This window comes from Schistocerca piceifrons, chromosome 3 (genome assembly GCF_021461385.2).
Source record: "Schistocerca piceifrons isolate TAMUIC-IGC-003096 chromosome 3, iqSchPice1.1, whole genome shotgun sequence".
In the NCBI taxonomy this organism is placed as follows: Eukaryota; Metazoa; Arthropoda; class Insecta; order Orthoptera; family Acrididae; genus Schistocerca; species Schistocerca piceifrons.
The window spans coordinates 194326076-194341524 of NC_060140.1; the positions used below are offsets into that span (position 1 = coordinate 194326076).

The window sequence follows — 15449 nt, forward strand, 5'->3', positions numbered from 1 at the left end:
ACATAGACACTCTCCCTCAGACCTAGTCTGAAAACAGATTTCCTTGCCATTTCCCCTCACAACCCCAATCATCCCATCATACCCCAAAACACAGAGGAGTGACCCCTTTGTTCCAGTATCACCCCGGACTGGAACAACTGAATCACATCCTTCAACAGGGTTTTAATTGCTGATAACAGTGTCCTGAAATGATGGACATCCTACCTGAGATACTTCCCACTCCTCTTAAAGCAGTTTTCCATTGCCCACCTAACCTCCACAACATCCTAGTCCATCACTATTCCACTCCCACAAGGATCATACCCCTGTGGAAGACCCAGGTGCAAAATCTGCCCAATCCATACACCCACCACTTCCTATTCCAGGCCTGTCACAGGTTTATCCTACCACATCAGGGGCCGGACCACCTGGGAAAGCAGCCATGTCATTTACCAGCTCTGCTGCGATCATTGCACAGTTTTTTATATTGGTATGATGACCAACCAGCTGTCCACCAGGATGAACGCCCACCACCAAACTGTGACCAAGAGCACAACATGCAGCTGAACATAACACACTTGGTTTCAATGGCTGTTTCACTACCTGAGCCATCTGGATCCTTCCGTCCACCACCAGCTTTACTGAACTGCACAGATGGCAGTCATCCTTACAACACATTCTCTGCTCCTGTAATTATCCTGGCCTCAGCCTACGGGAACATACTGCTCCACACCATCCACCCAACAGTTTCTACCCCCTATGTCCTATCATCTCCTGCCCATTCTTGTCTCCCACCTTGTTTATTTGCAGCCCTCTGTCAACACATCCACCTGTCTTACCCCACTCCTCTCATTTTTTCTTCCTTTTTTCCCCACCTTCCTGCCCCACAACATTCTGACACTGTGCCTGTTGGAGCCTAGTCCCTGCACACTCACCAGACAGCATATGTCTCTCTCCCCACCCGTACACTGCTATCCCTTCTCCTTCCCCTTCCCCCTTCCCCCCTCCTCCCCTTACCACTTTCTGCCTTTCTCCCTTTCCCCTCCCTCTCCCCTTCCAGATTGCCGCTTGCATTCCATGTGATATTGCATTATGGCCTGAGAAGGTGGAGTTGGCAGTCATATGTACAGGATGTGTCCTTGCTTTTCTGTGTGTGTGTGTGTGTGTGTGTGTGTGTGTGTGTGTGTGTGTGTGTGTGTGTGTGTGTGTGTGAGAGAGAGAGAGAGAGAGAGAGAGAGAGAGAGAGAGAGAGAGAGAGAGAGAGAGAGAATGTATGTTTTGTGTGTGTGTCTCTCTCTACTGATGAAGACTGTGGCTGAAAGCTACAGGTGACCATCTTTTAATCATGCCTGTCTGCAACTTTAAGTATCTTCTTTATGATAAGTAGCAATCTATCTTTTCCTACATTGTTAATTATTTTTCAGCCATTTTAGTCATCTGTCATGCAGCTGATCATTTGTGCATGATTTCGAATTGTGCGTTCAGTGAGTGCTTGCTATATACACAGCTTATACTCCCACAGTATATATACAGCTTATACTCCTACAGTTTTGGCTAGTCCATTTTTCTGGTTAATCAAGCCCATAAACTTGAACTTTATCTTCATTTCCATATTTATGAAACTAATGCAAAAATGTGTGACAACAAATAGATTTTCCAATATAGTCACATGTTATTCTCAGCTTATGAATATTGGTTGTGAATCATCTTACTGCAAGAAATAAGGAACACTCACTAAGACATGGCCATTATGCATTTAGGACTATACTGTATGATTTGTTCACTTACACATGTTTGAACAGTGTCAGTGACAGAAACTGCAAGGTACATTGTCCACAGTTGCTTGAAGATATGAGACACTGACAAAACTTCAGCATATAAAAGTAACGTTGTCAGAACAGCTAGTGGCAGTGGAAGTAATCATTATCCATATTGTACATGTAGATGAATGTGGATGGGACCAGTATGGTTCACAATGAAAGCAACAGAGACAGGCAAGTACCAACAGCATTGGTTTTATAAAGAGTAGTTATTGGAGTTGCTAGCCATGTCATGCTATATGAAATTACTTAGTTATCAAGAAATAATGGTTGAAAAACCATAAAAGAATGGCTAGGAGCCCAGAATCTTGTGGAAGGAGGGGGAGGGGGGAGGATAGTGTAAGAGAGGACTTTGAAACTGTGAGAAAAACTTTTGGGAGCAAGTGTAAGAAAATCATTGAAACTCCAAAAAATAAATTCAAACAAAATTGGAGGGAACGGGGAAGGAAGCAGATAATTGAGACTCCAGTTACCCTAAAGTTTTCTGGCAGATGAAAACTAAATCACAAACTTTATTTATTCAGCCACACACAATGTGAATAGTATGGGTGTCATAAAAATATTCACAGAGTATAAATACACACATAAAATATTTATTACTTTGCACATTTGTACAGCTTTTGTCAGTATTATATTGTACACTTTGTAAAATGCCTCTTGACCGTAACACTTAATGATTCAAAATCATTTTTATAATTTATTTTGAAGGTAATCATGAATACTACAAACACTTAAATGATAACTAATTGAAACCCTCAGCTGCCGACACAGTTGAATAGCGTGACTGCAGGGAATTATCCCTTGCACGCTTCCCGTGAGACTCACATTCCCAACTGTCCACAATTCTACATATGTAATGTACCTTATAGACATGTATGTAGAATAGTGCACGGTTGGGAATGTGAGTCTCACGGGAAGTGTGCAAGGGATAAGTTCCTGCAGTTGCATTATTCAACTGTGTCCTTGGTGGCTCAGATGGATAGAGCGTCTGCCATGTAAGCAGGAGATCCCGGGTTCGAGTCCCAGTCGGGGCACACATTTTCAGCTGTCCACATTGAGGTATATCAGCAACACCTGTCGTCAGCTGAGGGTTTCAGTTAGTTATCATTTATTCCAGGGATAAGTTGCACGGTCATCAACAGTATTCTGTTCTTTTGAGAACAGTTACTGTCTTCATATATATACTACACTTGTTGTAATAAATAATTTTTAAACCTTACGTGGAGGTATGTAAGGCATGGTCCATGGAACTCTTCTATCCCCGACGTTTCATCCAAAGCTATGTTGGACATCTTCAGAGGTGCTCCTGGCTGTGCTGAGCCTTGCCGACTGATGCGTCAGACATCGAAGAATGGCCTAAATACCATGGAAAGTGGGTGTGGTCTGGATTTCATGTGATAGCTGAGATGAGCTTTGTCAAACATAAAATATAACTATCAATCATAGTATGTCAAAGATAAAAACTTCTCATCGATTCTGTAGCGCCACTGCCCATATATCACTGAGTTTCATAGCTTTTTCTTTTCTGTTAAAATTATCACCATGTTTATATATTTCAATGGCTTCTCTATATAGCTGTGGATTCGTTCATCATAGTACATACATCTTCAGTTTCCGAAAATTTCACTATGTGATCACCCGACTGAAGAGCATGTTCTGCCATGGCTGACTTGTCTGTTTTCCCTAGTTGGCAAAGACTTTTATGTTCCTTCAACTGTGTATTCACACTTCTCTTTGTAGTTCCAATGTAGACCCTACCACATGTACACGGAATCTTGTATACACCACTTGCAGACAGAGGGGGATGTTTATCCTTAATGGAACAACCTATTTTCTTAGTCAGTATGAAAATCGGCCAAACGTTATGTTTCCTTAAAATCTTTCTGATTTGACCCATTACTTTTTTGATGAAAGGTAGAGAAACCACGTTCTTCCATCGGTGTGTCCTATCGTTGTCCTTAGGCCTCCTGTTGTTCGGTCACAAAACTCTATTTATTTCCTTACTAGAGTACCCATTCTTCTCAATAGCCTGCTTTAGATGTTTTAACTCAGCTTCCAGGTATTCCAGTGCACAAATCCTTTTAGCTCTGTCCACTAGACTTTTAATTACACCTCATTTCTGTTGTGGATGATGTCTGGAATCCTTATGCAAGTATCTGTCAGTATGTGTAACCTTCCGAAAGAATTTATGTTTCAAGCTGCACATCAGTCTGTCTCATAACAAAGACATCCAAGAAGGATATTGCATTGTCTTTCTCCATTTCCATGGTAAACTGGATCTTAGGATTTATACTATTTAAATAATAAAAGACTATCAACATATTTGTTTTCCCCAATACGCTAGCTGTAGGGTCTTCCTTAACTTTATTATATTGTCCTGATGTTAAAAGATCCAAAATCTTACTTCTATAATCCTCTTTATTCATAACAACAGTAGCATTGCCTTTGTCAGAAAGAAGAACCACTATCCCTTTTTCTGCATTTAAATCTCTGAGAGTCCTTCCCTCACCTTTTGTTAGGTTACTTTCCAAAGGTTTACTGGGCACAAGACCCTGGTAGTTTTGATGTGAATTGCATTTGCAGTCTCTTTGGGGAGGGTTCATACTCATGCTTCTACATTCGCATTTATCTCCCCAAAGAAACATCTGACTCATCAGTCAGCAAGATTCAGCACAACCAGGAGCACCTCTGAAGATGTCCAATGTAGTTTTGGATGAAACATCAGGGATATAAGAGTTCCATGGACCACAGCCATACTACCTGGAAGAATTCTTGGCCACTGAGACATCCAGTCATGAAAGCCTTCATTGTATGTAAGTCAAATTTGTCTTTGAGTGCTCTCCGAGTCTTTCATATAACTTTCAAACAATGAAAAATCCAGGATGGAATGTAACAATATTATGAGAAGGAAAGTTGCCACTCACCATAGAGGAGGCTGCTGCAGGGAGGGGGAGGGATAGTATGGTGGGGTGGTGGACAGTGAAGTGCTGCAGTTCAAATGGTGGGCAGGGGAGAAGTGGGAACATTTGTAAATTGTCTCTCCACCTCTCCCTTACCTCCTTACCCCCACCCAGTCGCCACTCCCATCATGCACTGGTGCTGCTGCTTGCAGTGTGGTTTCAGTTGCCTGAGACTGCAGTCATGTGTGTGAGTTGCATTTGCTTGTGTGTGTGTGTGTGTGTGTGTGTGTGTGTGTGTGTGTGTGTGTGTGTGTGTGTGTGTGTCTGTGCATATGTGTGTCTGTTGTTGATGAAGGCCAATGGCTGAAAGCTTTAACTGTGAGAGTCTTTTTGTTGTGCCTTTCATATAACTTTGTTTGTCATAAAACACATTTTTGAGCTTTCATTTTCTTTTTCATGCTGACACATAAGTGGTGACTGGCCCAGTGCTCATGTATCTACATCTACTTCTAAGTACATACTATGCAAACTACTGTGAAGGGCATGTAACAAGATGTACCCCACTGTATTCTTGTTCCATTTGTGCACAGGAAGATTGACTTCTTACATATCTCTGTGTATGAAGTAATTAGTATAGTTTAGTCTCATGGTTCCTATCTGAGGGATTCAGAAGGGTAGGGGTCAGTTAAAGTTTATTCCTAAATTCTTCATTTAATATTGGTTCTTGAATCTTTGTAAATAGGCTTTTGTGGTATTAATGGTACTTATCTTCAAGTGTCTGCCAATACAGATGTTTCAGACTTTAAATTAAATTTTTCCTTTGATTCAACAATCTGTGACTATTTGTACTTTCTTCTTTCAATATGTTCAATATTTGTTATTTGTCCCACTTAGCGTGTCCCACACACTCAGCCAGTGCTCTAAGATATGATGTAGAACTGTTTTATATTGAGTCTCCTATGCATGTTGACTGCATTATCCTAGTATCTTGCCAATACACTGCATCTGCTGCCTGTTTTATCTATGACTGAGCCTACGTCATCATGCTACTTAATAATGCCACTCGAGGTTACAATCATGTTGTGAATTGACTAATTCCTATTGTGTCTTGTTGACACTGCTGTCATAGGACATTATCTTTCTGTATTTCATGATGTTTGCAGTTTTACATTTCTGAAAATTTAAAGCAAGTTGCCAATCTTTGTACTGCTTGAAACTGGAGATCTGCCTGAATATTTGTGCAGCTTTTTTCAGATACTACTTCACTATAGATAATCATCTGCAAAAAGTTTGAGGTTACATTTAATATTGTCTACCAAATAATTGACATGCAATATGAACATTATGAAGCCAAGCATGCCTGATGTTACATCTGTACATGAGTCTCCATCCAGGATAACACAGTGTATAATGCCTGCATCATGAACAGTGGTGTAGCAAACACAACTGGTGCCCCAGACACGAAGCTTTATTAACATCCTTCCACCCCTAGCCCCACATCCACGTCGGCGTCTGGGGTATGACACTAAACTTTATTGCCCCCTCCCTCTCCAGAAACAAATGTAGTAATATAATACACTACTGGTCACTAAAATTGCTACACCAAGAAGAAATGCTGATGATAAATGGGTATTCATTCGACAAATATATTATACTAGAACTGACATGTGATTACATTTTCATGCAATTTGGGTGCATAGATCCTGAGAAATCAGTACCAAGAGCAACCACCTCTGGCCACAATAACGGCCTTTATACGCCTGGGCATTGAGTCAAACAGAGCTTGGATGGTGTGTACAGGTACAGCTGCCCATGCAGCTTCAACACGGTACCACAGTTCATCAAGAGTAGTGACTGGCGTATTGTAACAAGCCAGTTGCTCGGCCACCATTGACCAGACGTTTTCAATTGGTGGGAGATCTGGAGAATGTGCTGGCCAGGGCAGCAGTCGAACATTTCCTGTAATCAGAAAGGCCCATAAGGACCTGCAACATGCAGTCATGCATTATCCTGCTGAAAGGTAGGGTTTCGCAGGGATCGAATGAAGGGTAGAGCCACGGGTCGTAACACATCTGAAATGTAACGTCCACTGTTCAAAGTGCTGTCAATGCGAACAAGAGGTGACCGAGACATATAACCAATTGCACCCCATACCATCATGCTGGGTGATATGCCAGTATGGCGATGATGAATACACGCTTTCAATGTGCGTTCACTGCGATGTCGTGTAACATGGATGTGACCATCATGATGCTGTAAACAGAACCTGGATTCATCCGAAAAAGTTACGTTTTGCCATTCGTGTACCCAGGTCCGTCGTTGAGTACACCATCACAGGTGCTCCTGTGTGTGATGCAGCGTCAAAGGTGACCACAGCCATGGTCCCCGAGCTGATAGTTCATACTGCTGCAAATGTCGTCCAACTGTTCGGCAGATGGTTGTTGTCTTGCAAACGTCCCCATCTGATGACTCAGGGATCAAGATGTGGCTGTACAATCCGTTACAGCCATGCTGATAAGATGCCTGTCATCTTGACTGCTAGTGATATGAGGCCATTGGGATCTAGCACGGCATTCCGTATTAGCCTCCGGAACCCACCGATTCCATATTCTGCTAACAGTCGTTGGATCTCGACCAACGTGAGCAGCAATGTCGCAATACAATAAACCGTTATCGCGATAGGCTACAATCCGACCCTTATCAAAGTCGGAAACGTGATGCTACGCATTTCTCCTCCTTACATGAGGCATCACAACAATCTTTCACCAGGCAATGCCGGTCAACTGCTGTTTGTGTATGAGAAATCGGTTGGAATCTTTCCTCATTCCAGCACATTGTAGGTGTCGCCACTGGCACCAACCTTGTGTGAATGCTCTGAAAAGGTAATCATTTGCATATCACAGCATCTTCTTCCTGTCGGTTAAATTTCACGTCTGTAGCACGTCATCTTCGTGGTGTAGCAATTTATCTTGTTTGTCTTGAAGACCAATTGGTGCCCTTCTGCAAGTGATGCCTGGGGCATTATGGACCTTCTTGCCCCTCGCCCTCTCCTTGATATACCACTGACCATAAACCCTCCCCCCCCCCCTGCCCCCCCCCCCCTGCCCCCCCCCCACCTACCCTTCTGTTACCAAAAACAATCATCAGTTGTTCTTGTACAAATTTTTAGAAATTATATCACTAATTTTATGCATCCATTTTACCTTAGAAGGAAGTTCATAATAACACTTAAAACTAAAAAAAAATGAACTCATCTGGTTCTTGCAGATCTTAATCAAAATTATGGCTCATTCAGTAACTGTTTTCATCTAGTTGGCATGATGGGTTCAGTTCCTGACAATTAAGGACTCTCTCATGTAATGAAGCCTTATTATTTTCTTCACATAATATTTCAGTATAATTTCATGACTCCTATTCCCATGTTTTAACATAACAATTTCATGATAAATACTTCAAAAAATTCCTCTGTAGCCCACTGAAACACTACTGCTTCTGATACTCCATAGCTGTCTAATACACAACTACTACTACTACTGCTGATAATACTCATTAACAGACTGTACGGTACTAATACACAAAAGTCAGCAACAAAGTTATCATAGCTCACAGCTCACAGCTATCTGAATACATCAATCTTTACATCCAAAGAAATATGTTCAGTATCAATATGATCTGAATTATTTCCAAAGAGAAACAAATATATTTAACATTTCATGAAAGCAATGATTACAGGAAACAATAAGTGTTATATTAATGATGTGTCAAGGAGGTAAATACCTTAGTATTTGGTGTATCATAATCTATGATACTCCACAAAAAATGAGGTATCTGTGCAGTTCCATTATACATACCAAAAGATCCTCAGTCCAGTGACATATTTTGTTTGTTACCTCATATGATTGTTCTTTCAATCATAGATGTTGGTGTGGTACTGAGTCAAATGCTTTTTGGAAGTCAAGACATAATGCATCCACTGATTACCTCGATCCATGAGTTTCAAGATGACATTTGCAAAAAACTCAAGTCAGGCTTTTCATGACTGCTATTTTATATTACATAGTGGTTGGCCTGGAGGAGATGTCCTGTTAAAATACCTCATTATAATCAAACTCAAAATGTGTCCTAAGATTCTACACCACATATCTGTCAGTGCTATTGGACAGTAGTTCTGTGTGTCACATTTGTTATTCTTTTTCTAGATAGCCAGACCAATGCTTTCTTCTAAACACTAGGAACAGTATTTTATTCAAGGGCTTCTTGGTATATTATGGTTAAAATGAAGGTAACTCAGCTGAGTATAGAAACTAAAAGTGATTCCATAGGCCCTGGAACCTTGTATATTCATAAAATTAACTGCTGTGTATACAGATGTCACATTTGTACAGATTTGTAAGCATGGTCCAATTTCTTCACTTCTATGTCTGCATATAATGGTGTGTTTAAGGTTCACACCCTATATCACAAGCTTTTTCATGAATGTTTATTTGTAGAATTCTACATAATATGATGACACCCCCAAAAAGGTGTAACACATTATTAAATAATTGTTATTTTGCAATCAAGACTGTTGTCTTTTGAAAATAATTCATAACAGTTGCTATACTAGCAAGCCAATGTGGTGGACAATATATTACCAGGGTAACTTGTTTGAATGACAAAGATAAATACTACTTTTTGTCTTTATTTGCTAAATTGTTTATATGAATGTTCTTATTCAGTTTACTCACCTAGAAACAAGATGTTACAGGACTGTCTGAAACTGGTGGTAACACGCTAATAGTAGGATTACTAATGACACTCACATATGTTTTTGTGATATATCTGAAACATAAAGACTTACTGAATGTCTTTGTTGTGGAGCTTTCCTCTTTTTCCTCAGGTACCATACACCAAAAATAGCAACACCTGTGACAAACATTAATGCTCCCACTATTGTGCCTATAATAGTGCCTAAAGACCAGGACAGATCTGCAAAAGAATAAGAGTTCAGTATAGTAGAACACTGAAAACATATACAAAACCTGAACAAAAAAGGCCATTCCCAGAAAATGTGCAGCCATTGACCTACTACAGATAATGTTTTCTTTAACTAAGCATTCAGACACTGCAGATCCTCACAGACACAAAATTATAAGACCAGCACATCATTACATAATTGATAAGTTAATTAGTTAGTAAGTCAGTTACTTGATCCATTGGTTAAATTCATGATAAACATTGAGATGTATATACAACTAAAGAAATAAAAAGTAATATTTATACAGCTATGTGTTGGCCGCTTACAGGTTTGTTATTTTTTTAATAATGACTAATTACCTCTACTCAAGAATATCTTTATGGTATAGAAAGAGTTGTTAAAAAGAAACTACCTTAATCTACATTTGAAAATAATTCTGCTATCTGTCAGACATTTTATTTCCATGGGTAGGCTGTCAAAGAGTTTTGTATTTGCATTTTTGACACCTTTCTGTGCCAGAGTTAGATTCATTAAAGGGTAAGGAAGATCTTTTTTCTTCCAGTATGAATATTTTTGTGACTCTAAAATATAGATGGATTATTGATGAAATTTCATGAGTGAATAAATGTACTGTGAGGGCATATTCCCAGCTGCTTAAATTGATACCTGCTTGCTTAAAGTGATTCCTGCAAGATGTACAGGAAATTTTAATTCTGCGAGCTTTATATATCAGATTTTCAATTTTCTTTTGTCTTGCTGGCACACATGTACCTGATGTATGTTTGCAGTTTTGCCTGTTTTGAATATTTAGTTCCTGCTGACAGATGATAAGGCTATACATATATCCAAATGCTCACTGAATTTTTATTTTAAAATAACATGAATCAAAGAATTTACATTAAAGGAATAAAATGCAGCACTGCATTGAAAATGTCGACTGTGGCTTTTGACAAATCTGCTATGAGTAAGACATGAGTTTACAAGTAGTATAAACTTTTTACAGATGGTTAAGAAGTTGCTGAAGACAATGACCTCTGAGGATACCCTACCACATCAATTCTGGATGACAATATGGAAGAAGTAAAAAATAATGGTTCTGGAAAATTGCCAAATCATCATCAGAGAGGTTGCTGATGATATAGGCATATTCCTTGGCTCATGCCTAGCAATATTTTCTGATGATTTGGGCTGAATCATGTAGCAGCAAAGTTTGGTCTGAAATTGTTAAATTTTGACCAAAAATGATGTCTCTCAGAAATTGCTAAATGAAGTCGACAATGATCCAGAACTTCTAAATAAAGTTATAACAGGTGAAAAAACATGGATATGTGGATACAACACTGAAACCAAAGCCTAATCATCCAAATGGAAATTGCTTGACACACACACACACACACACACACACACACACACACACACACAAAAAAAAGACAAGTATAATCACATGTCAAGGTTCTTATCACTGCTGTGTTTGTTTACAATGGCATTGTGCAATGTAAGGTCTTGCCTTATGGTCATATGGTCAATAAGGAATACCACTTGGAAGTTACATGCTGTTAATGTGAAGCAGTCCAAAAAACAACCAGAACTGTGGCAAAACTATGCATGGAAATCGTATCATCATATTTCTCCCACCCATTCCTCAATATTACCTGAACATGGCACTCTGCAACTTCTTTCTGTTCCTGAGAATTAAGAGAACCATGAAAGGATGTTGTTTTTCCACCACTGATGAGACAGAAATAGAATCTCTGAAGAAGGTGAACACCATGATGAAAAGTGAGTTCCAGAAGTGCTTCCAAGATTGGAAAAAGTTCTGGCACAAGTATATTATTATATCTAAGGTGGATTACTTTCAAGGGAATGAAGTTGATGTTGATGGGCAGTTAAAGATCCTTTAAGATAAACCAAAATTCCCATTTTTTTTTGATCACAACTCATATTTGTGTGAACTACATACATAATTCTAATTAGTTTCTTTTGTGCAATGAATAGCTTTTACTAAGCAAGAAGTTCTTCCTCCCATGAACCATGGACCTTGCCGTTGGTGGGGAGGCTTGCGTGCCTCAGTGATACAGAAAGCCGTACCGTAGGTGCAACCACAACGGAGGGGTATCTGTTGAGAGGCGCGACAAACACGTGGTTTCTGAAGAGGGGCAGCAGCCTTTTCAGTAGTTGCAGGGGCAACAGTCTGGATGATTGACTGATCTGGCCTTATAACACTAACCAAAATGGCCTTGCTGTGCTGGTACTGTGAACGGTTGAAAGCAAGGGGAAACTACAGCTGTAATTTTTCCCGAGGGCATGCAGCTTTACTGTATGAATAATGATGATGGCATCCTCTTGGGTAAAATATTCTGGAGGTAAAATAGTCCCCCATTCGGATCTCCTGGCGGGGACTACTCAAGAGGACGTCGTTATCAGGAGAAAGAAAACTGGCGTTCTATGGATCGGAGCATGGAATGTCAGATCCCTTAATCGGACAGGTAGGTTAGAAAATTTAAAAAGGGAAATGGATAGGTTAAAGTTAGATATAGTGAGAATTAGTGAAGTTCGGTGGCAGGAGGAACAAGACTTTTGGTCAGGCGAATACAGGGTTGTAAATACAAAGTCAAATAGTGGTAATGCAGGAGTAGGTTTAATAATAAATAAAAAAATAGGAATGGGGGTAAGCTACTACAAACAGCATAGTGAATGCATTACTGTGGCCAAAATAGACACGAAGCCCATTCCTACTACAGTAGTACAAGTTTATATGCCAACTAGCTCTGCAGATGACAAAGAAATTGAAGAAATGTATGATGAAATAAAAGAAATTATTCAGATAGTGAAGGGAGACGAAAATTTAATAGTCATGGGTGACTGGAATTCGGTAGTAGGAAAAGGGAGAGAAGGAAACATAGTAGGTGAATATGGATTGGGGGTAAGAAATGGTTCAAATGGCTCTGATCACTATGGGACTTAACATCTGTGGTCATCAATCCCCTAGAACTTAGAACTACTTAAACCTAACTAACCTAAGGACATCACACACATCCATGCCTGAGGCAGGATTCGAACCTGCGACCGTAGCAGTCTTGCGGCTCCGGACTGAGCGCCTAGAACCGAGAGACCACCGCGGCCGGCAGGTGGTAAGAAATGAAAGAGGAAGCCGCCTGGTAGAATTTTGTGCAGAGCATAACTTAATCATAGCTAACACCTGGTTCAAGAATCATGAAAGAAGGTTGTATACATGGAAGAACCTGGGAGATACTAAAAGGTATCAGATAGATTATATAATGGTAAGACAGAGATTTAGGAACCAGGTTTTAAATTGTAAGACATTTCCAGGGGCAGATGTGGACTCTGACCACAATCTATTGGTTGTGAACTGTAGATTAAAACTGAAGAAACTGCAAAAAGGTGGAAATTTAAGGAGATGGGATCTGGATAAACTGACTAAACCAGAGGTTGTACAGAGTTTCAAGGAGAGCGTAAGGGAACAATTGACAAGAATGGGGCAAAGAAATACAGTAGAAGAAAAATGGGTAGCTTTGAGGGATGAAGTAGTGAAGGCAGCAGAGGATCAAGTAGGTAAAAAGATGAGGGCTAGTAGAAATCCTTGGATAACAGAAAAAACATTGAATTTAATTGATGAAAGGAGAAAATATAAAAATGCAGTAAATGAAGCAGGCAAAAAGGAATACAAACGTCTCAAAAATGAGATCGACAGGAAGTGCAAAATGGCTAAGCAGGGATGGCTAGAGGATAAATGTAAGGATGTAGAGGCTTATCTCACTAGGAGTAAGATAGATACTGCCTACAGCAAAATTAAAGAGACCTTTGGAGAAAAGAGAACCACTTGTATGAACATCAAGAGCTCAGATGGAAACCCAGTTCTAATCAAAGAAGGGAAAGCAGAAAGGTGGAAGGAGTATATAGAGGGTCTATACAAGGGCGATGTACTTGAGGACAATATTATGGAAATGGAAGAGGATTTAGATGAAAATGAAATGGGAGATATGATACTGCATGAAGAGTTCGACAGAGCACTGAAAGACCTGAGTCGAAACAAGGCCCCGGGAGTAGACAACATTCCATTAGAACTACTGATGGGCTTGGGAGAGCCAGTCCTGCTAAAACTCTACCATCTGGTGAGCAAGGTGTATGAGACAGGCGAAATACCATCAGACTTCAAGAAGAATATAATAATTCCAAACTCAAAGAAAGCAGGTGTTGACAGATGTGAAAATTACCAAACTATCAGTTTAATAAGTCATGGCTGCAAAATACTAATGAGAATTCTTTACAGACGAATGGAAAAACTAGTAGAAGCCAACCTTGGGGAAGATCAGTTTGGATTCCGTAGAAATATTGGAACATGTGAGGCAATACTGACCGTACGGCTTATCTTAGAAGCTAGATTAAGGAAAGGCAAACCTGCGTTTCTAGCATTTGTAGACTTAGAGAAAGCTTTTGACAATTTTGGCTGGAATACTCTCTTTCAAATTCTGAAGGTGGCAGGGGTAAAATATAGGGAGTGAAAGACTATTTACAATTTGATAGAAACCAAATGGCAGTTATAAGAGTTGAGGGGCATGAAAGGGAAGCAGTGGTTGGGAAGGGAGTGAGACAGGGTTGTAGCCTCTCCCCGATGTTATTCAATCTGTATATTGAGCAAGCAGTGAAGGAAACAAAAGAAAAATTCGGAGTAGGTATTAAAATCCATGGAGAAGAAATAAAAACTTTGATGTTCGCCGATGACATTGTAATTCTGTCAGGGACAGCAAAGGACTTGGAAGAGCAGTTGAACGAAATGGACAGTGTCTTGAGAGGAGGATATAAGATGAACATCAACAAAAGCAAAACGAGGATAATGGAATGTAGTCAAATTAAGTCGGGTGATGCTGAGGGAATTAGATTAGGAAATGAGACACTTAAAGTAGTAAAGGAGTTTTGCTATTTGGGGAGCAAAGTAACTGATGATGGTTGAAGTAGAGAGGATATAAAATGTAGACTGGCAATGGGAAGGAAAGCGATTCTGAAGAAGAGAAATTTGTTAACATCGAGTATAGATTTAAGTGTCAGGGAGTCGTTTCTGCTCTTCCAAGTAGCAAAGGACCTGGAAGAGCAGTTGAATGGAATGGATGGTGTCTTAAAGGGAGGATATAAGATGAACATCAACACAAGCAAAACGAGGATAATGGAATGAAGTCGAATTAAGTCAGGTGATGCTGAGGGAATTAGATTAGGAAATGAGACACTTAAAGTAGTAAAGGAGTTTTACTATTTGGGGAGCAAAATAACTGATGATGGTCGAAGTAGAGAGGATATAAAATGTAGACTGGCAATGGGAAGGAAAGCAATTCTGAAGAAGAGAAATTTGTTAACATTGAGTATAGATTTAAGTGTCAGGGAGTCGTTTCTGAAAGTATTTGTATGGAGTGTAGCCATGTATGGAAGTGAAACATGGACGATAACTAGTTTGGACAAGAAGAGAATAGAAGCTTTCAAAATGTGGTGCTACAGAAGAATGCTGAAGATTAGATGGGTAGATCACATAACTAATGAGGAGGTGTGAATAGGATTGAGGGAAGAGAAGTTTGTGGCACAACTTGACTAGAAGAAGGGATTGGTTGGTAGGACATGTTCTGAGGCATCAAGGGATCACCAATTTAGTATTGGAGGGCAGCGTGGAGGGTAAAAATTGTAGAGGGAGACCAAGAGATGAATACACCAAGCAGATTCAGAAGGATGTAGGTTGCAGTTGGTACTGGGAGATGAAGAAGCTTGCACAGGATAGAGTAGCATGGA

General features: G+C 39.9%; 1 protein-coding gene across 1 annotated transcript in view; it reads right to left on the reverse strand.

Moving 5' to 3' along the window:
* The window catches only part of LOC124788510, a 212138-nt gene that overhangs the window by 12107 nt on the left and 184582 nt on the right, over positions 1-15449 (reverse strand). Inside the window, exon 13 of the mRNA XM_047255778.1 lies at positions 9540-9667. Within this exon, the coding sequence (XP_047111734.1) occupies positions 9540-9667 (128 nt within the window). The remainder of the gene's footprint in view (positions 1-9539; positions 9668-15449) is intronic.